Source organism: Mchenga conophoros, linkage group LG13 (assembly GCF_057382185.1).
Source record: "Mchenga conophoros isolate Kocher_MC1m ecotype Shallow Benthic linkage group LG13, M_conophoros_male_GT1.1, whole genome shotgun sequence".
Lineage (NCBI taxonomy): Eukaryota > Metazoa > Chordata > Actinopteri > Cichliformes > Cichlidae > Mchenga > Mchenga conophoros.
The window spans coordinates 27,096,814-27,119,762 of NC_140538.1; the positions used below are offsets into that span (position 1 = coordinate 27,096,814).

The 22,949-nt window shown below is 38.8% G+C and overlaps 1 protein-coding gene across 2 annotated transcripts in view; it reads right to left on the reverse strand.

Annotated features, from left to right (window-relative positions):
• Window positions 1–873: 873 nt before the first annotated feature.
• LOC146561453 (gamma-aminobutyric acid receptor subunit pi) overlaps window positions 874–22,949 on the reverse strand; it is an 87,371-nt gene continuing 65,295 nt past the window's right edge. For both annotated transcript variants that reach the window (XM_085297567.1, XM_085297566.1), the window contains 7 exons: window positions 22,644–22,711; window positions 18,595–18,812; window positions 16,448–16,530; window positions 8,066–8,203; window positions 7,781–7,933; window positions 6,182–6,372; window positions 874–5,970 (listed from right to left, as the gene is read on the reverse strand). In XM_085297567.1, coding sequence (XP_085153693.1) covers window positions 5,605–5,970; window positions 6,182–6,372; window positions 7,781–7,933; window positions 8,066–8,203; window positions 16,448–16,530; window positions 18,595–18,812; window positions 22,644–22,711 — 1,217 coding nt within the window. In that variant the 3' untranslated portion in view covers window positions 874–5,604. The remainder of the gene's footprint in view (window positions 5,971–6,181; window positions 6,373–7,780; window positions 7,934–8,065; window positions 8,204–16,447; window positions 16,531–18,594; window positions 18,813–22,643; window positions 22,712–22,949) is intronic.

The window sequence follows — 22,949 nt, forward strand, 5'->3', positions numbered from 1 at the left end:
AGCACAGAGATAAAAAATTGAGGTCAGACATTCAATCCTATCATTCATGCCCTGAGGAAAATAAAGTTAAATATTTAAAATATCCACCAATTTTCATTTTAATATTACTGTAACAGTATATGAAAGACTTTTGCCCGGTTCGACCCTGTTTAGATCTCATTTATGTTTATTTTTTGTGAGTAACTGTGTACATCTACATCAACTGTAGTTCTAACTTCTAATAGATTTGTTGTGGTACAAGCAGTGCAGCGTAATGCATGTATGAAAAAGTCTTTAGATTTACAAAGAACACAAACATATACACTCAGTCCTCCAAAGCTGGACTCTGCTGCAGAAATACTTTTTTTCTTCACCCTTTTAATAAAAAATAATTTATTTAATAGTATAAGGAGCTTGGAAAGAAAAGCATCTGGACTTTTTTTTAAAAAGTTGGTTGAAGACTTATTTAATAGTTTGCCCAAATTCTCTACTCTAGATGATGAAAATGTTTTAAAAATTCAGTTAATTTCCAATTGGAAGCACCAAACAGCAAAGTGGCTTGGTATGTCTTTAAAGAAAAGCAACCTACTGAATTCGCCCCTTTAAAGAAATGTGTGTTTGTGTGTGTGAGAGAGAGAGAGAGACGACCTCACTCGGTATTCTGCTGAGTCAGAGCTAAGGGAGCTGGAGGGCATTCCAAACATCTGCAACACAAACACATTTGCATGTCTGAAGGCTAGCTGGTCTCTGATTCTGCATTTGTAATTTTGATTCTGGAAAATGATGCGACTTTCAGACTGCTGTGTTGGTTGATGATGCCATAGTCATACACAACACTATAGTTATTATAGTTACTATACTATAGCTGTATAAAGAGTGTCAACAATGAACACGTTAAACCTCTTTTTTTTATTGCTATCATTCATATTCATACACAGACTAAACATGCATAGTGTTACTATTTATTTACAATAAGGAAACTGAAGTCTATATTAACATGGTACTATAGTGTATAAATAGATTGTACATGAAGATGTCCCAAGAACTGTGAGGCTGTTATAATAGCCAGTGTCTCCTGGAAGATTGACAGGTCCCACAAAAGGACAGAAAGGGGGGGGGGGGGGCAGTCCAACTGTTGCTCCAAACATGTCCAAACGATCTTGTTTGCACCTTCACCGTCAACAATGCTGTCCATTTAGAGCAAACAGGCATTTACATTGTAGTTGCAACTGTGGAGCCATACCTTAGGACAACCTTACGACTCTGTGCGTCCACACTGACAAGATGCTTCAGTGGTTGCTTTTGTGGTTCTTTGGCTCCATATTGGCATTCATTTCTTGTACTTTTCACTGAGAAGATTACTATCAGAACTATGACTGTGGTGCCATATTATATAAAACCCGGCAGTCTATGTTTTATCACGTTAACCTTTCCCCCAGATCAGTGCGTCCAGAGAACACAGTCACAGATCATTCATTTCTTTCAAAGTTTTGAAAAAAAGTGAAAAAGAAAACAGAAGTTTGAGCAGATTCTTACTTTAAACTCAGATGAGAGCCCAAATCAAATGAAAATATACATCTTGTTCATGAAACAGTCTTTTCTTACTCTTTAGTGATGATTCCTCTCTATCATGTTGAACCAAAACAAATCAAGCAACGGAAAAACCCCAACAAAAAACAAAAGATACGATTGACAATCATGCAGGAAGAGCATAAACAAAAAAATATCCTACTTTTGTATTATAATCAGACAAAGATCAATCAAAATGTTTGGTAGTTGATGGTATATTCAAAAATGGTTAAAAGGAGAAGTAGAAGCTAAAATGAAGCACATTCAAATATGAACAATTTAGCTCGTCACTGCACACTGAGAAGTAGTTCTTAGAAATGGAACCTCTGAGACTTGTATCATGGTGAAACTTGTACCAGTTTTCATATTAAATGAGTGAGATTATGTCATAGCAATACTGAGTACTGAGCAATAAATAAACATGCACCTCTGATATTCAACTGAATCCTGTTTTCTATCTGAAATATGAACTTCATGCTATTTCAGAGTTCTTCAATGAATAACAAACATGACATAACTTGAAAAATCTCTTGGGAACTAAAGGGAAACGAAGAGGAATGGTTGAATTAAATTGAAGTCTTTGGTTCTTTGGTTCACAACGCTGACAGAGAATGTGCTGTATCATCTCAACTGAAACAGTTGAGAGTTAACAGTTTACAAAACTGAAGAGTTCCACAGTTGAGTACAGTCGTTTACATGCACTCATAATGTTCATGAGGGTCATTTTGTGTTTTTAAGGTTTTCTTTAAACTTGTCTTTTCCAAGGTGGGATGATTGTACAACATCTTTAATGATTGTAAAGAAAAAAAAAAAACAAGAATTGGGTGTTTGAATTTCTTTAGATATTTGCAAATCTGCACAGCCTCAAACCTATACATAAAGGCTCAAATATAAAGCATGCATTCAAATATTCAAAGTGCCGCTCAAGGTTCTCCGATGTCTTTTAACTTGACATGGCCAAGGCCTATTAACTTCTCGTTCGTGATCATCATTGACAAAAAGTTTTTTTTTTTTGACAGCCCTCATTCAATTGACCAGTACTCATGAAAATGGGGAAGTCCAAGAAACTCAGAGAAGATCTGAGAAAGAGAATTGTAGATTCACACAAGTTGGTCAAGAAGGTCTCTTGGCACCATTTCTATAAACTGCAGATTCCAAGATTGTCAGGTCAATCAACTTTATATCAGTGGAGGTTCAAATGTTTCACTAATTTGCCAAGGTCAGAAAGAAGGCCCAAAGTTTCACCTTTAAATGAGAGTAAATTAGTTAGGATGTTTAGGAACAACTAATAAACCACTAAGAAAGAAGCTTGCAATGAACTGGAAACGCTGGGACACCAGCGTTACTATCGACAGTAAAGTGAGTTTGATATCACCATGGACTAAGAGGGTGCTATCTGAAAAAAAAAAACGCCTCTGCCTCAAAAGCTCACATCCAATTTTCCAGCTGCCCACATACAAATGCTTTCTAGAGAAAGGTTTTATGGTCTAGTGAGACAAAAAATGAGCTATTTAGCCACAATAAAAAAATGTGAGACTTTTAAAGCTAAGAACACTATACTACTAGCCAAGCACGGTGGTGCTAGCATCATGCTCTTGGGCTGTTGTGCTGCCAAGGGTCTTAATACATTCCATAAAGTGGATAGAACAAAAAAGAAAGGAGGAGATGATTATAACTTGGATACAACTGGATGTACAACAGAAATACAATGATCCCAAACACACATCAAAACAGGTTTTGGATGGGACAAAGCAGGCTAACACTGAACATCTGGAATGAGCTTCCCAAAAACTCTGATCTCAGCCCCATTGAAAATTTGTGGTTTACGCTACTGCACAAAAGTCTTGCTTTTTAAAGTTATTAAAGATGTATCATACACAATCATTCCACCCTGGAAAAAGAGCAGTTCAAACAAATGATTAAAACCCCAAACTTACCTTGACATCCATGCCAACGTTGAGTGTATATAAACTTCTGACCCAACAGTACCTCAAACATTTCTATGTATTTTCCATTTAGATAACTTTCAGATGACAACATCCTATTTAAATATTTTATCCATTTCATATTTAAATCCATCTTAAAAATTTTAACACTTTAACTGTCCGATCCATTGAAAAACCACAGTGAAAACACTACCAGCCAACCCATAGAGAGAGAAATACTGCATATATTTATCACTGTAACATAGTACCTGTCTGTATTGGTATATGTCTGCTGTCCTTTATATTTACACCTGTGTTTTCCATTATGCCTGCCAGTTAGTATGGAAACCCAAAAGCTCCAATATAAATAAATAATAATACAAATAAACTGAAGTATACAGATGATCTAATGAGATTATTTCAGACACTATTAAAATTAAGCTACTATAATTTATAAGAAATGTTTTGTTCTACAACGTGATTTACAGGATGCCATTTTCAATGACGCTTTATTTCATGTTAAGTTTTTCATTAGATATTAATACTTTTTCTTACTAAAACTGCTGTGGAAGAAGACAACATATTATTCATGTGAAAAATTAAATAATAATTTTCAGTATGAACTTTTTTCAGCCTCTTACAGAGAAATTTTGACCCACTCTTCTGTACAATATTGATTTAGTTCCGTTACAGCTCTCTTAAGGTGCCACTACTGCATTTCAGTCAAGTTTGAATGTTGTGCAGTCAAAACACCTTGGTTCTTTTCTTTTCCAGCCATTCTGCTGGAGACTTGCTGGTGATCTTGTGATCATTGTCCTGTTCAATGACCCAATTCCAGCCAAGCTTTAGCTTCCAGGTGGCCTTGAATTTATCTCTAGAACACTTTTGTGTAAAGACTCCTGTGAACGTTTCTTTTTTTTCTTTTTTTCACATGACTATAGAAATTATGTTCCTACAACAGTCTTGCTAGCTGGCAGTTATATGTTTAAAAGCCTATTTTATTTTTGAACTCACAAGATTAGTCAGCGCTCTAAAATCTAGCAATTTGATGAAAAAGAAAATAACAATCTGGACTGAGAAGACTGAGAAGCTAATCTAGCTGGTTGGCTGGCTAGCATACTCTAGGCTGGGATTTAACAAAAGTAAAGAGTATTTCTACATCTAAAGGCCGAGCACATATATATATATAATCTCACTCTATTTATTAACATGAATTTTCATTTGTAATTTGATATTTATTTATTTAACATGGATCCCTTTGGACTTCCATATCTTGGAGTGTGCAGGTGTGCTTCCCTTTATGAAATAGCAGAACAGATTCATACCGTGACAAGTGCCATTAAACTGTTCACGATAGCCAGATTTCCAGAATACAACTGAAGGTATCCAAGGCCACTACATTTATAGAAATGAAAAAAGGGTCATATGCAGGCTGGGAGAAACAGTACTGCAGTGAATTAAAAATAACTCACACAAGGACACAGAAGAATGAGAGCTTTCAACAATGAGTAGAAAGCTCGTCCTTTGGAGGTTTATATTTCTCAACACATGCTCCATTGTAGTGATTTTTCCACCTCCCTTGCCTGTCGTTTTCAGCCCTCTTCTGCCATCTGTTACTTTTGCTATTTCACTCTAAATGTTGTGCCTGCAGGCAGGAACAGGAGTTGTAAAATATCAATGATCAATCCATCATAAAAGAGACTCAAAGTGGAATGTGAATTTGTTCACACTCAATAGCACAGGTGAATTCTGTCATAAAGCCTTCAATTACAGCTCCATCCTAAAATAAATATTAAAGCGTGACAGAATTTATAAAATATCACCATGTCATAGTCAGGTAGGCCAATTTTTATCAAAACCAATTCCATCAAATTTTAAGCAATGTCATAGTTTGAGTACTTATTAATATTTAAAATGGAGCTGCAATTATGAGCATTCCCTTTTTCCACCAGAACAATCCCATATGACAATGCGACCTCGCTCATGAGTCCAAATGTAGAAGTTTTACACATTCAACCCAAAACACACCTGAATTACACTTACTGTACGTATGTACAGTAAGGTACACTTATTGTCTACTAACACTCTCCATCTTAAACTCTCCTGGACATATGCAGCACTTAAACAAATGCTAAAAGTACAGATAATATGTCCAGTAGAGTAGGTTAACAATGACAAAAGACAGTGGAAAGGTGACTCTGGAGTAGTTGTCTATATGGTGGGGGTTCTCCACATGACAACAGTGTATGGCGCGCAGAATCTTGCGGAGGGTGGCCAGAACAGTGAGGCACCAGTTGGTGTGCTCTGGAGGTGCCGCCTCAGGCTTGGGCTCACTGCCCGAGGGGCTAGAGGGCCTGACAGCGAGTTCTGTTGAGGCGGGAACTGAAGGAGAAGTTGCAGCGGGCTCCTTGCGCCTCTTGGCCCTGTTGGAGTGAGTGGAGATGGTGGTGACGATGCCGTTCATTTCATCATCAAAGTCGTACATTCGGTGGCCGTACTGCAAGATAGAGAAGAAAGATTAGGTTTGAATTAAAACAAAAACACAATGCGTTTACATCCGAGAAATCCAACTTACCCCAAAATGCTCATGGTGACATGATGATGACGATGACAATGACAGCGACCACCATGATGAACACAATGACTGTGACAACAGTAATGACCACAACAATCAACAGTTAATGTAAGTACATCCAGGAGTATCTCACCATGAGCATGTGTGCATCAGCGTGAGTGAGGGTGCAGAAGTGGGCCACAGCGTACTCAATAAGTGCTCCGAAGATAAAGCTGAAGCAGATCCCCAAATACACATCGATGGCCTTGATGAAGCAGTTGGCATTGGGTAGTGATGTCCGGGCTCCCATCATCAGAGTTGTCATGGTCAGTACTGTGGTCACTCCTGGCACAGAACACAGACAGTGGTCAAGTAGGATTCTTTGATGAACCACTAAAGACCTAAAAAGAAAACCACGTTTTTTTTTTTGTTTTTTTTTAACTTAGCCTCAGGCCGAGGTCAGCTTTGAACGGGAGTTATTGGTTGTAAATGCAGAAATGCCAATAAAAAGCTAAATGTTGATAACCCAATGCATTTCAACAAAAAAATAAAAATACAAAAATAATCCAGCTTTTGCTCTTCATAGCACCAGTTTTACCAATGGAAACTCAGGTGATGGTTTTCGTGTTTCCTGGCAATATGCTGACATACTTTGTAAAGAAAATGAAACGAGGCGGGATATTTGAATGGACAACACAATCCATAAGTATTATCCAAGTCGAACCCTGCACTGAGTTGCACCTTGTAATCTCACTGCTGACCTTAGTGTGCAATGAATGTAACAGCAAATGATTGTCACGACTGGGCGGCCAATACAGGGAAGAGGACTCAGACACCACATGGAGGCTCGGAGGTACAAACTCAGGGGGCTAAGAAACTGAATGAACTCACTCTATGGCAGGCAAAAACTTCAGTGTTACTAGATACAATACTAGAATATTTGGACACTATGAACAAAAGCAGAACTACGAAGCACTAACTAGGCTAGAACTATCTCAGCAATAGTCACAAGACATGAAAACATAAAACAAGAGTCACACTACGAGTGCGGCAGCAGAGTCCAAAAGGAAAAAGTCTCTTTAGCCAGATGGGGGAGCAGCCAGGGAACCCGACACCAGGTTCCAGAGCAGGCACCCTAAGGTGGAGGATTACGGAGCTACGCTCACAGAGTCATTTTACAGGTGGAGGCAAGGCTTGGGGGGGGGGAGTAAGGTCCGGGTGAGACTAAACCAGTCCAGGTTCACTTACTGTGAAAATTTACATGCTTAGATGTTTCCACTAGATACAACTTCAAGAAATGATCATCTAAAATCACAAACTGAAAATCAACACTACCTACCAGTAAGTCCCTGATCTCAGCTTCACTGAGTAAAAGCTGAAAATTCCAAAAGTCAAAACTATCACAAAGGAGAAATCCCTTTGTGAATCCTCTGGTGAGGTCCATCAGTTGGCAACCATTACAAAACAATACTCAACACAGTGTTAAAAATAAGCATTTTAATTTGTCCGGTTACATCTGAGCCCATCAGAAATTGCAGATGGTGCATTTAACTTCTTAACTAAAGATGAAAGTCTACACTTTGATTGCATCTCAGTCACTTTAGGTTTACTATGATGACTGACAGAGAGCAGGACACAGCAGCAATAATAATGCTTAAGTTGCAGTGCAAAAATATATGACATTTGCTCAAAAAGAAATGTTCTAAATCTGATTCTGATGATTGAATGAACAGAAAAATGGATTATCCCATACCTATGCAAATACGTGCTGGAACAGAAGACAAGGAAATCCAAAATGAAACCCATGAGAGGACCACCAGCAGGCTAGAGGGGACATAGGTCTCCAGGATGAAGTACAGAATGCTCCTCTTCAGCTCAAAGTGGAAGACAAGCCTGGGATAATTGCCTGTAAGAAGAAAGACAATAAATACACTAAAATTTAGTACATTTACATGTATTGATGTAATGCACAATAGTCTTTAGTAACAAAACACTGCTTTTTAAAGAATTAAACAATGGTTTTGGTTATCATTGTTACCAGTTTCATAGATGGCCTCTGAGACAGATGTGTAGTGGCCTTCTACTGTATACTGAGCCAGCTGGAGACTGTCTAAACCACTGACAGACTCATTTCCTCTGGTCCAGTAGAACATAACATCATTTATGTTGTAACCCCCTAAAGAGAAGAAAAGATGACAATGAAGAAAGCTGCTCTAATTACTATACAGGATAAAATAATTAATTTGATCAGTGAAATTTATCTGTAACTTTAATGATTGTGTGCATGGAAGCAGTGGGAGAGTCTGCAAGCAAAAAGCATATAACAAGAACAGCTACACAATTTATTATGATATTATCATAATAATTTATTATGATATTATCATAATAAATTAGGCAGAATTGAAATTTAATTTTTTAAATATCAGTGTTGTAAAAAACACACACAAACAATTTTTTTCTCTGGAACAGTTAGCGGTTTAATGATTTGTGCAATAACTGGTTGATGAGCTCTGATGCCACTTATGCTGAAATGAGTGTGAGTGTGTGTGTGTGTGTGTGTGTGTGTGTGTGTGTGTGTGTGTGTGTGGAGGGGAGGGTCCTGCTGAAGAGCTTAACTCTTGCCTCTTACCATAACAGACTAATCATGCATATTGCACTGGGCCCTAGAGAGCCTAGATAACCCAAATAAAGCTTGGAAAAAGAAGACATGCAAAATTAATATGATCAAAGATGCCACGGTTAAGTGTGGTTGCGCCTTTGACAGAGCAATGTAACAATGTGTAATCGTATCAGTTAGTAATAACTAGTGTTTCTCGTGTAAAAAAGAAAAAAATAAGGATAAAGTGTGATTAATAAGGCTTAACTTCTTAGGTGTATTTTTCTCATTTATCTGCAGAGGGAGCAAGAGAATAACAAAAGCGTGAAGACACGCTGTTGGCAGAAGCTGGTGTGCACCTCAGTAATCTGCCTTGCATGAAACGCTCATTAATTCTCTCTGTTTAAACCCATATGGAGTCATGTATTATTGACCAGAGCCACAATACTAGAAGCATAGCTTTCCTAATGAAGGGCAGTGGACTTTGAACCTGAAAGGTCCAATAAATTCACCTTTTTATATTTCATTGTAATTCTCTTGGTAGAGGAATTCATTATTCTTCTGACCTAAAGCCCTATCGTTACTGTACAAATTAAGAGACACAGATGGTCAGTGGCAAGCTGTGCAATAGCATGGAAAGAGTTACATTCAGTGCCCTGTAGCAAGCAGCCAAGAGTGTTGTATTTTTTTGAAAGCGTCCCCACAAAAATTTGACTTACAGCCATGATTACAAAAGGCCGTCACTTTCTTTTGACTCTTTTTGCTGTCAGAATGCGGAAAATATTTACCGCAATCTTAATTTAAATGCCCCTCACCCTCCCACGACGACGCTCTCTTTAAAGCCTCCTCCTGTGCAGAGGATCCACTTTTGGCACAGCATTAAAAGAAATAAATCCTTGAATATACATCTTCATAAAGAGACACAGAGACCAAGCAAGCAGGAAATAGAGATTGAAGGAGAGGAGGACAGGAGGGGAGAGAGAGAGCGAGAGAGATGGAGAGAAAGCAGCAGAGATAGAGAAGCACGATGAGAGCGAAATGGCAAAGGGGGGGGGGGGGCATACAGACACAGAGAGAGACAGAAGGAAACAGATGCAGATATTTAGCCTGGAATTATTAAAGCGGTGAAGGAAGGATCCATCATCCTCTCAGTTACCTAACGTTAACCTCCAGATGCCTTTATGCCTGCTGTCAAGTGGCACTGGAGCTCCAGCTAAATGTTTTATTTGGCACTGAGGTCCTGGTGGGCTTCTGGCAGGGATCTGACTTAGCTTAGCCCAGCTGCCGTCATTTAATAGCATGGAGCAAAAGCAAGCTGGGAAGCAAAGACAGTAGATGAGCAGGTGGAAATAGTGGAGAGGTGTGAGGAAGGCTTTTTCTTCCAACCATTTACTGCACAAGGCAATGAAAATGTGTCATAATTAGGAAAAATGGTCTCCCATTTTCAGCAACGTGTCACGAAAAATGTACACTTTTTAAAAAGCGAGGAATTTTTGCAGTGTTGTGGCAGAGGTTTTCATTCCACAGTTATTAGGGTACATTTAAAGGATTTGTAGGATTAGATGGTTTTGGTTCGAGGGACCCTAACTGACCCTGCAGTATAATGACTGTGGCTTTAAGATTATTCAAAGTCTAACTGAATAGTTTGACATTTTAGGAATAAACTTGAAACTGTGCATTAAAAGCCCCTTTGAATTTATATGAATTTTGCTGTGGCACGCCAGCTATTGTTAGATTCATTCTGTTTGCTTTAATAATTCTCCTGAATGGACATGCGATCGTGGTGAAAAAGAAAGTATACCCCCTGTCAGCTTTTTATGTATCAGGCCATAATAAACAGAGGTGTGGACTCGAGTCACATGACTTGGACTCGAGTCAGACTCGAGTCATTAATTTTATGACTTTAGACTTGACTTGAAAAAATGTTCTAAGACTTGTGACTTGACTTGGACTTTTACACCAATGACTTGGGACTTGAATTGGACTTGAACCGGTTTACTTGAAAAGACTTGATATTTTACCCCAAATATAAAATTTAAAATCAGTTACACAGCGATAAAAAGAAACACAAAAATGTCAAGAAGCTGTTGTATTATTAACTGCAATAGCCGGTCGCATGACAGCCACGGGAAGCCGACGGGTAAAGAGATCGGTTGTTATCGGATTACGTCGTTGAAGAGAAATTGTTCGAGCCATGTTTCCGAAGTAACAAAGACGCGACTGGATTGCAGCCATTCAAAGACCAAATATAACGTCCCAGAACACTCCAGCTCACAGGTTAGTCTGCTCCAAGCATTTACACGAAGGTCAGTGTTTTTTAGTAGTTAATACGTCATTTTTCATAACATAATTGGTGATATAGGTTACAAGCAAGTCTGGCGCTGAACAGAAATTGTCGCGCTATGCTCCTTTGTTTATTGTGCATAAATAGTAAATTATCCTGACACAATATTGTGTTTCGCTTCTGTTATTATGGTACATTGATAAAAACATATACTTTTATTCACAGGATAAAACAGGTTTTTTGTATCACCAATTGTCCAGTACGATTACAGCATACAGTATTATTGTCACTGCTACATTTCTGTGATGGGTACCAGAAGTTATTTCCACTACTAATTAATTACCGTTGAGCTCAAAGGTCCTATTAATAAACGGTTAAGGAATGTGTATTTATGACGACAGTTTGTGAGACTGGTAAACTTATGATACGTACGATGGTCTTTCGTTCTACACGGTGCATTTCAAGGTCCTGCACCCATCCGTCGGTAAACTGTACCTGGGCTTGTTGCAGTGACCTGAAGTTACTAAACTTCATGAGTGTATGCACTCACTCCAAGAACCGTATAATTATAAATATGCATATAAATATGCTAAGATGAGATAGCTGACTTCATCTAACTAGCAAATGTTGTCCAGGCTACGTTGGTGATACAGTTTTTTTTAATGTGTATGATATTTTTGTCATGCGATTTTAAAGCTGGTCCTACAACCGCATCCAAGAATAACATGCAGCTTATCTCAGAACTGTCGGTGAAAATTATTCTTGGAGCTAGGTTTAATTGAGCTGCATTTTAAAGAGGTGCAATTTCACAATTTGTGTATATTTTCTAAGTTCACTATTTTGTCATGTGTTGAGAAAAACACAGATTTTAAAATTACATGGTCTAATATTTACATTTAGCATAACTGCAACATTATTTTTTCATTTTTTTTTTTTTAAAGACTCGAAAGGACTTGAAATTCAAAGTTTCAGACTTGTGACTTGACTCGGACTTTTACACCAGTGACTTGAGACTCGACTCTGACTTGCCTGACATTACTTGAGACTTGACTTGAGACTTGAGGATAAAGACTTGAGACTTACTTGAGACTTGCAAAACAATGACTTGGTCCCACCTCTGATAATAAATACAAATCTGGTCCTTAGCAACCTCAGACGAAGTACAAAGCCCGACATATTACACCGAGTCATGATTTAACAAAAGCTAAGTTCAAGTGCAGAAGCAGGGCATGAAAAATTAAGTACAGCTGTACTGTTTCCACAAGAATTAAGAGGGAAAGTAGCAGCCAGGTGTTCATGATCAAACTGATCTTCAGCAAGTAACACCACATCTATAATAGTAAAAGTTTTGTCAGTTCACTGGTCTGAAGCAGTCAGTTGTGGGTTATGCAATGCCAAGGAGGAACGATATCTGCAGTGATCTTAAAAAGCAATTCATGCTGCCCATCAGTCTGGGAATGGCCACAAGGCCATTTCCAAAAAAATTAAAGTCCATCATTCTACACTGGGAAAATGTATCCACATGTGGAAAACATTCAGGACAGCTTTCAATCTTCCCAGGAGCGGACATATCAGCAAATATAGCCCAGACTAACAAGCCTCAATGGGCATGTTAAATGTTAAAGTTCATGACAGCATAATTAGAAAAAGACCGAACAAGTCTGGCTTGTTAGGAAGGGTTGGCAGCAGAAAGTGTCTTCTCGATAAAAAGAACTTGACAGCGCATGCGTTGCAACATCACATCAACATCACAACCATATCCTTTAGTTTTCTACAAATGTGTCGGTGTGCATTACGATCAAGCGCCTTCACTTTGGTATTGTCTTTCCAAATGCAATATATCAGCACAAACACCTGATACCAGCTGTGGAGCACGGTGGAGGAGAGCTGATGATTTAGGTACCTCTGTCACATCAACCCTCTGTGTGTCCTCCTTCACTGCATCCATGAATCTCTCTGTGGTCTTCCTATTTTAGTCCTGCCTGACAGCTCCATCTTCAACATCCTTTCTCAAATATATCCACTATTCCTCCTTTGCACATTTACAAACTATCTCAGTCTTGCCTCTCTAATTTTGTTCCCAAACCACTCAGCCTGGACTGTCCCTCATATATATTATTTCTTATCTCGTCTATTCTGGTCACTCCCAGTGATATAATTTAACATCTTCAGCACCATCACCTGTTTTTATTTTTATGTTTTATATTTTAAATGTTGTCTGGGAAAAAAATCCCCAGTAACTGGTGATTCTGAATTGATGATATGTGTGAATGATTGTCTGTGCGTTTTAGCTCTGTGATAGACTGTGATAAAGGGCAGGTGTACCCTGCCACTAAGCGCAATCGCGCACTGCAGGCACGGTGTCTGCGCACAAAAAATCTAACCTAACCTGAATTGCAATTAAAATAAATACGTTAACAATTCATTCTGCATTGTGAGTCAGTAAGTGACCGGTGACTGGGTGCTCCAGCCAATGATGCGATTCACATTCGTATATACGCCGCTAATCAACATCGTTGACAGGCTATGGCAGCGTCCTTACCGGTGTTTTAGTTAGCAAAGCGGCGTGGCTGATGTGGAGTGAAGCCATGTTAGTGACAACGTGTACAACCATTGGAGATGTGAGCAGGACAGACGGAACAATTGAGGGAAAAAGTGTGGACTTTATACCAGTTTTTAAATTGTGTTCATAGGCCAAGTAAAACCAGAGTTATGATAAAAAATATATGCAACGTTTGGTTTTCTTCCTGAATACTGTCGTTGTTTATATTTACTGCGGGAAGAAACGGTAAAAACGGCGTTTTATAAGGAAAACGCTCGAAAGCCTGTGAGCAATGACAACACAAAAACCTCCACCCTTTCCTATTGGTCGAAAAATGTACCATGTCGACCAATCAAAAAATGATATGCCAACATGGCATTTATTGTTTAGGAAGGGGGGGAAGTTTTAGGAGTGACTGCAGTGTTTTGAGATGCAAGAGATGTTTAGCTCAAATCTTGTGTAGTTAGTGTGTAGTGTAGTCAATAGTTTGGTTGTGTGTGTCAGAACAATGAGGCGACTGCTGAATGTTACAGGAGTGATACATCTCCTGTTGTCAGGCCTGCAGGCTGTTGTTCTCCTTTATCTCATAGTGGACAGAAATTATGTTTTGGAGTGGCACAAATAATTTGTGTGGCATCAGATTTGATGCAGAACAGCTGATTGTTCTGTAAATAGTTTGAAATGTTTATTAAAAAACCGCCTTGGCAGCATTTTTAGGTAAACAGCTGCAAAAAACTTTTTTTGAAGAAGTAACTATATAATTAATTGCCCAACATTGGTCATCATATACTGTATTTTGCAGACAGAGAGTTACAGACTCTCTCCCAGACCACAGACTCATACTCATAATACAAGTCAGAGCTTTATTTAAAAAAAAGAAAAGAAAGAAAGTTGTGTTTTCAAAATTGGAGTTCAAGTTGTTTTTACTTCCAATAGTGTTAACATACCACACAGGTCATGAACAAGATTTATTTATTAATTTTCATTGTAAGTGGGCTAAAGCACTTAATTAAAAGTAGTCTAACATAAATGTAAATGCTTTAATTTGATTATTTTAATAAACCATGTGACTTGGATGGAGTCGATGCTAGCGTGACCACAGTGCACACGTCTGCTGTTGCTCACAGTGGTCCAAGGGACTGCTCAGGGAGTTTGTGTGTTTGCTCAGACACATGAAAAATTAGAGAGAACACTGATTAAGAGCTAACCATAGTTGGGACTGTATCCAGCCCCGCCCTGAGATTCTGAATTGGAAATGCTGTAAAGAAATGGGATGTTTTTACTTTTTCATTATTAAGGGTAGACAAATGCAGAAAATGATTTTTCCATTTAACATTTAGTTCATAGCACAATACAATGTGCAAAAAATGAATTAAATGAGAAACCCTGATAGTATGTGGATCTGTCTACCAAACTGTTGTCATGCCATGTTTTTGTAATTTTTGCTTTCTTTTAGCTCTTTTTTTTTTTGCCAAAGTACGTTAGGGTCTGTGTGCAAAGATGGCATAGATTTTCTATACAAATCATATCAAGCTGAGCGTTGACAGTGCTGAAAAGGAGGGCACGAATTACAACATCAACAGAGTAATTCATGGTGGAAAAAGAAAACTTTTAGAAAGAAGGATTTTGTAACCTAGCAACAATGAGAGCTTAAGAGAAGTGCTATAAAAATGAGGTGACAGGCATTTCCAGTGCAAAAAGTGCTTTATGTGGACATGGACCCCTATTAAAACAGTGCTCCTCTATGAAATACTGTCTTAGCTGTCCAGGCTTTTCTTACATTACTGATGTCACCATGGAAAATATTTTTCCATTTCTATCTTTTCAAACAAAGAATGCACAGCTGCCCCAGTCTGCCATTTTTGCTCATTACAATGCTTCTGCTAACTTTAGTATGTTTCAACCACAAGTAAAGTATTTGTAATGTTGTTAGCTGTAATAGACTTCATGCACTTACAGCAATGTTACCACTGGCTTGGATTATACTGTATGCCTCTCCTCTCTGGGTTGAACCAGAAAGGTTTTACTTGTCTAAGTCACTATACCAATAAGGAAAGGCATCTGGTGTACAAATCTGCCAATGAGTAGCCAAAAGTAGGTCTTAAACAACAGCTGGGTGAGGGTTATTTTTATTTTCATGTCACCTATTATTACTATTTTTCTTACCATTCTCTTATGGTACATTTGACCAAACCCTAGCCCACAAAGTGCAACTGATGTTGTTGAAATATGGCTGTATATCAACCCAAGCCACAAGCCTTTTCCTAATATAACCAAGCACTTAGGTGCCTAAAGCAAAACATGATTAGACTCCGACGATGCCATCATGCCAGAATGGGATCCCAGCAGTGACAAAATTTAAGGTTGTATCCCTCAGGGTCTAGACATTGGTGATGGTCAAGATGAAGATGAAGGCTTAGATGGACCTGAGGTGCATGAACGAGTCTGAAAGGGAGAATGATGGTAAAGCAGTGAAATTTAAACCTTTCAACAAGTGCTTGCTCATAAGGGATAATCTCATTGTTATGGTTTTCGCTCTAATATTGCAGAGTTTTTACCGTACAAATAAAAAGCACCTTCAGGCAATCATTGTTGCAGACCATAGCATCCTCCCTACCTCAACCACTGGCTGTTTTTCCTCTCGTTGCATTTTTTTAAAATTTTCATTTTCTTGACTTTCATTGTGCAGTGTTTTTATAGGTGGTTCAGTTGTAACCCGAGGCACTAGCTGTATTTTTCTTTTTTTTCCACAGCAGCAGTTATGTCCTTTATGAAACATTTCATCAAGACTGAAGTAAATCCAGTTTATGTATGATGTGTGACATTCGTGCAATTTTACAAACACACACACACACACAACCAATGCAGAACATGAAAGTGATCCATTTCATCCTTTGTTTTGATCGGATTTACTTGAAATTATGCCCACCCACCAACAACTCTGCCACAGCTTCAGGTAGCAAAGATCAGATTTTCTTTAAATATAAAGTGGCCTTACAGCTCTCCAGTTGTAGCGTGCAGGTCTGCTTGTCCATGGGATACTTGGTCAGGTCCATGTTGCAAGCCACAGTGGTGGTAATCCTAGACAACAGAAATGTTATTTAAGTCCATGAAAAAGGTTACCAACGGCAAATGATATTTGTTATTCCTGGAGACTTTGAAAGCATGAAAGTGGCATACAGTATCCTTTTCAAATTAGCTTTTCCTTTAATTGCTTAACCTTTGGCTACAATCATCTCAGTGCTTTCTCATGTATTCCCTCCAGGCACAGCACTGAAACATTTACCACAGCTGTCCCTTTCCTCCAGCACCTCATATTTCTCACTTCACTCTGTCATTTTTCACAGCTCCAATTCCCCAAGGTGGTCATTTCTCTCCTGACTATCTTTTCTGGCTTGTTTTACTCTCACTAGTCGTGTTCTCTGACTGTGAAGCACCATCCTCCTCCACATTTTTCTGCCACACTGAAGCGTAGACGGTAAGCACTTCTTTGTATTGAAAGCAAAGGTCCATGAAGACTGGAGAAACTCTTATTTATTCCCAACAATAAGTCAAGAAATTGAATTTCGCTGTACTTAAGGATGACACGTGTTTTTTTTTTTTTAAAAAGAAACACAACTCATGTTCACGTTTAAAATACTGTACTATATACGGATGGACTGTGAAGAGAGACCACCTAACTCAGGTTACTATAACATAACACCCACATACCCCACCAGTGGTCGATTTAGTTGATTGCACATGATTTGGAAAGGCACACACCTGTCCATATAAGGTCCTATGGTTGACAGTGCATTTCAGAGCACAATCCAGCCTGGAGTCTGCAAAAGGTACCTGAAGGACTCTCAGACCATGAGAAACAAAATGCTCTGGTCTGCTGAAACCAATACTGAACTCTTTGGCCTGAATGCCAAACATCATTTCTGGAGGAAACCAGGCAGCGATCATCACCTAGCCAATACCATCCCTACACTTAAGCATGATGGTGGAAGCATCATGCTGCAGAAATGTTTTTCAGCATCAGGAACTGAGAGACTAGTCAGGGTTGAGGGAAAGATGAATGCAGCAATGTACGGAGATATCCTCGATGGCAACTTGCTTTAGAGCACTCCGGACCTCGGACTGGGATGAGGGTTTATCTTCCAACAGGACAATGACCGTAAGCACACAGCCAAGATAACAAAGGAATGGCTTCTGGACCACTCTGTGAATCTTGTCGAATGCCCCAGCCAGAGCCTAGAATTGAACGCCTGTTGAACAACCTCCCCAACTCCCCATCCACTGTTTGCAAGGTTCTGCAAAGAAGAATGAATCTGCCTAAAAGTAAGTGTTCAAAGCTTGTAGTGTCATACTGAAAAAAGACTTGAGGCTATTGTTGTCAGAGGTCAACAGAGTACTGAGCAAAGGCTGTGAATATTTATGTACATGTTTTAATTATTTATTTTAATAAATTTGCATGAGTTTGAAGGAATTTATTTCCACTTTGACATTATGGGGCATTGTGTGTAGAATTGTGAGGTGAAAAATACATTCAATCCATTTTGGAATAAGGCTGTAAAATGACCAAATCTGGAAGGAGTTAAGCACTGAATACTTTCCGCACAAACTGTATATCGAAGAATAATTAAAAAAAAACAAAAGAATTGAGTCAATGAAGTCAAATCCAGATCATAGACAGCTCCTCAATCTGTTGATGAGTTGAGGTTACAGCATGTGACAGTAACACAGTAGGCTGTTTAAATCCCTCTCACCACAGTTTTAAAAAAGCTGCCTGCTTGACTCAGTATCTATGAGTGCAAAGGTAATACAAATTTGAGAAGCCTGCCAAGATCCCATCAGATCTTAAGCCTTGCACACAGTACAATATCTGTTTCCCAGATCCTAACAGGACTTATGTTGCATTGATAGCCCACAGCTCTTTGTATTGCCAAATCACATGGTCCTATACTCATACAATCCAATACACAAGTAATAGAATTGACAAAACTCCCTGCTTCGCAATCACATTATCTCATATTCAACCCACGCTTCTTCCCTCAGCCAATGTTCCTATCCATTCCCCGGACTACTTTTCATTGTCTGTCAAAGCAGAAAACAATAAACAGAACAAGCCCATCAACGCACAATCTTTATTTGTTACCCCACCTTAGTGCGTAAAGGACAGTCCCGTTGGGGAAGATGCGGATCAGCCTGTTCTCCACAGTGATGTCATGGAGGAAGGATTTCTTGGAGTCAACAATAAACGTGTCTGGGACCCAGAGGAGCTCAACTAGCCGCCCGTCAAGGCTCAGGCTCTTGTTGCCTTCAAACACCAAGCGCTCATCAGTCCATCGCTGGCGGAGGAATATGGTAGCCGTGTAGTCCTGCAGTAATGAGGCCCGAACAGGTCATTAGCAGAGCTGATACACTGTTTTTACAAAGCATGTCAGTAATGTGCTGACAGACAAGTCATGTTTTTGCAAACCGAGCTCAGTGTTGTTGTATTTTTACAATTTTTGCAATTTTTACATAGCCCAAAGCCCTTCTGTGCCTCAAACAGCAGTAATTCAAAACATTGCTTCAAATCAGCAAGTTCTGTTCAAGTTTGTTCTGTTCTTTTAGCACACTGAACTTATTTTTTTCTTCATGACATTATTTTTCAAAGTCTTACTGTTGCATCATGTGAGACAATGTAACCATTTTCATGTGTTGCATGCTAGCTGTAAGCAGAATTTTCTCACAAAGCAAGCATTGCAGGAATGAACCATTCCCAAAGGAAAGTCATTGTTGCACTCACTATTTAATTAAGGCTGGTCGACCACTCTTAGTCAAGAAAGTCCAATCTCATATGAGCAAAACGAGTATGCACTTCCAGTATACTGAAACTTTTGTAGCTTAGTTTTTTGATAAAGATTTTTCTTTTAAACATGGATTAACTCTTGAAAATATGTTTTAAATTCTGTCTTCCCTACTTTTAATTTTAAGTTGCTTCATTGAAGGTCCAGCATGGGGATGATTATCTATGTCTGTTGACCTTACATGTCCTCAGATATGTAAGTTCCAAAATGCAATCCAAAAATATAAAGTGCATAAAATTCTTTAAGTTTTTCTTCCAAGGAGCTAGACTTTCTGGTAATTTTTTAAAGTGGTCTTAAGCAATAGTTTACTAGGCTTCCTAAAGGTATTTCAAAGTTGTTTTCTGGGTTTTGGCTTCTTTTTTCATTTACTGAAAGCCGTGTCCTTAAGAAGCAGTAAAAAAAAAAGGTCCAGCAATGCCCTGACACAGGGCCTCAGAGTTATTCCACCACACTATTTGCTGAAGCGAAATAAATTATCTTAACAGAATAGTGGCATCAAGAAGCAATTCTTAGGGAGGATAACATGAGAGACAAAGCTGAGGTATGCCAATTATACAAGAACTGAGCTGAAAATAAGTGACAACAGGTCTAATAGAGTGATGAATACAAATTCAAAGTTTCATCAATATGTATGGAGGAGTTTAGAAGAGGGATACAAGAGTGGGTCTCTACTTAACCCTATCTTTTCAAATTATTGGAATTGTAAATGCAGAAAAATACCATCAGATTTTGATCCACCATGTAATACCATCTGGAAAGCATCTGATTGGCAACAGCTTAATTTTTCAGCGGTGCGATGATCCCAAACTCAAGGCCAATGCAGCACAGTATATTTGTATAGAAAATACACAGTGGAAAGCTATCAGTCATGGACTGGCCTCCAGAGATCCTGGACCTCAACATTATTGAAGCGGTGTGGGATCATCTTAACAACGAACAGAATAAAAGGCAGCTGACATCCAAAGAAAAGCTTTGAATGTAGTTCAGGAAGCTTGGATAACTATTGGAGAAGACTACTTGTAGAAATTTTGAGAAAGCTTGAAAGTTCAGACAGCTTTTAAGAATAAAGGTGGTCATACCAAAAAAACGTGTACACATCAGGTTAAAAGAAGTGAGGAAAAAGGCAATAAACTTTTCATAACTGCTTACAGGTATGATGCTTTTTCAAACATTTCACAATACAGACAGACTGATCAATAAACTCGGAAAAATGATGTGTTCTGACCTGCATTGCACAGTTTCTTGTTGCATTTAATCAGTTTTAACCTTTGTGGTTTATTAGTTAGGGACCCATGAAATGTATCGATACTACCAGTCAAAAGTTTGGTAATGGTTTTTCTTTATTTTCATGACTATTTACATTGTAGATTCTCACTGAAGGCAACTATAAAACTATAAATGAACACATATGGAATTATGTAGTAAACAAAAAAGTGTGAAACTGAAAACATATTTTAGATTTTAGATTCTTCAAAATAGCCACCCTTCGCTTTCATTACTGTTTTGCACATTCTTGGTATTCTTGTGATAAGCTTCATGAGGTCGTCACCTGAAATGGTTTTCCAACAGTCTTGAAGGAGTTCCCAGAGATGCTGAGCACTTGTTGACCCTTTTGCCTTCACCCTGCAATCCATCTCATCCCAAACCATCTCGACTGAGTTTAGGTCAGGTGACTGTGGAGGCCAGGCCATCTGGTGCAGCACACCATCACTCTCCTTCGTGGTCAAAGAGCCCTTACACAGCCTGGAGATGTGTTTGGGGTCATTGCCCTGTTGTAAAATTAATGATGGCCCAACTAAACGCAAACAGGATGGGATGGCATGTCGCTGCAGGATGCTGTGGTAGACATGCTGGTTCATTGTGCCTTCAGTTTTGAATAAATCCCCAACAGTGTCAACACCCCACACCATCACACCTCCTCCTGCATGCTTCACGGTGGTAATCATGCTTGTAGAGTCTGTCCCGTATTCAGTAAGTGAAAATAAAATAAACAATAAAAGGTGAATCAAATGGACCATTACGGCAAGGCTGGGATGGTCAGTTTGGTAAAGTAAATCCGTTGGGCATCTTTCTTTGCCTTTAGACAACAATTCTGATGGCAAAAGAGCCAAACGGGACAGGCCAAAAAAAAAAAAAAAAAAAAAAAAAAAAAAAAAAAAAAAAATCATGCTTGTAGAGACCATCCAATCATCTTTTCTGTGGGTGGAACCAAAGATCTAAAACCTGGCCTCATCAGACCAAAGCACAGATTTTCACTTGTCTGATCCATTCCTAGTACTGTTTGGCCCAAACAAATCTCTTCTGCTTGTTGCTTTTCCTTAGTCGTGGTGTCTTAGCAGTTATTTGACCATAAAGGCCTGATTCTCCTCTGAACAGTTGATGTGTCTGCTACTGGAGCTCTGCATGGCTCTAATCTGAGATGCAATTTGAGGCTGGTGACTTGGATGAATTTATCCTCAGAAGCAGAGGTGACTTGGGGGTGGCTGTAGCTCAGGTGGTAGAGGAGGTCATCTACTGATTGGAAGGTTGGTGGTTCGATTCCTGGCTTCCCCTAGTCTGCATGCCAAATATCCTTGGGCAAGATATTAACCCCAAATTGCTCTCTGATGCATCCATCGGAGTGTGAATGTCAGTTAGAAAGCACCTAGGAAAAATGTGCTTGTGTGAATGCACAAGTTGTGTAAAGCACTTTGAGTGCTCAGAAGAGTAGAAAAGCGCTATATAAGAACCAGTCCATTTTCCAGCACTCTTGGTCTTCCTTTCCTGGGGCAGTCTTCGTGTCAGCCAGTTTTGTTGTAGTGCTTGATGTTTTGACTTTGACTGAATATGTCACTTGGGGACACGTTCAAAGTTTTAGCAAATTTCTGGACTGACTGACCTTTAGTTCTTAAAGCAATGATGGACTGTGGTTTCTCTTTACTTAGCTGATTGGTTCTTGCCATAAGAAGAATTCAGTTGTCAAATAGGGCTGTCAGCTGTGCCAACCTGACTTGCCCATTAAGAAGGCAAGAAACTCCACAAATGAACCCTGACAAGACACACCTGTGAAGTGAAAACCATTTCAGGTGACTACATCATGAAGCTTACTGAGAGAAGGCCAAGGGTTTGCAGCGCTGCCAGCAAAGCAAAGGGTGGCTACTTTGAGGAATCTAAAATATAAGACATATTTAGACTTTTCTTTCAATTTTTTCTTTGCTACATAATTCCATATATGTTGCTCTATATATTTAATGTCTTCAGTATTTATCTACATTGTAGAAAGTAGTGAAACTAAAGGAAAGACCATTAATTAAGAAACTTTGATTGGTAGTGCATGTTTTCATTGTTTAATTTCAGAAAGTAGTGTGATACTCTTACCATGTTGATCTCTGAAATGGTGTCAATGCTGGCAATGTCCAAACTCATACCCACTGTTACCGGACCATCTAGAAAAAAAGAAGAAACCATTCAAAAACATACTGCTCTATGTTCACACACTGCTTACTCCCTTCACTTTTAGTCTACATTAATCTTTGTTAATAGTCTATCTGGCAGACTGACAGACAAACTAAAGTCTATGTTTTGCTTGAAAATAACTTTTTCTGTGGCACATGGAGAAAGGCTGAGCTGTATCATGACACATTATTATATATTCAGGTTGACCTCAGCTGGTTATGAGTGCTG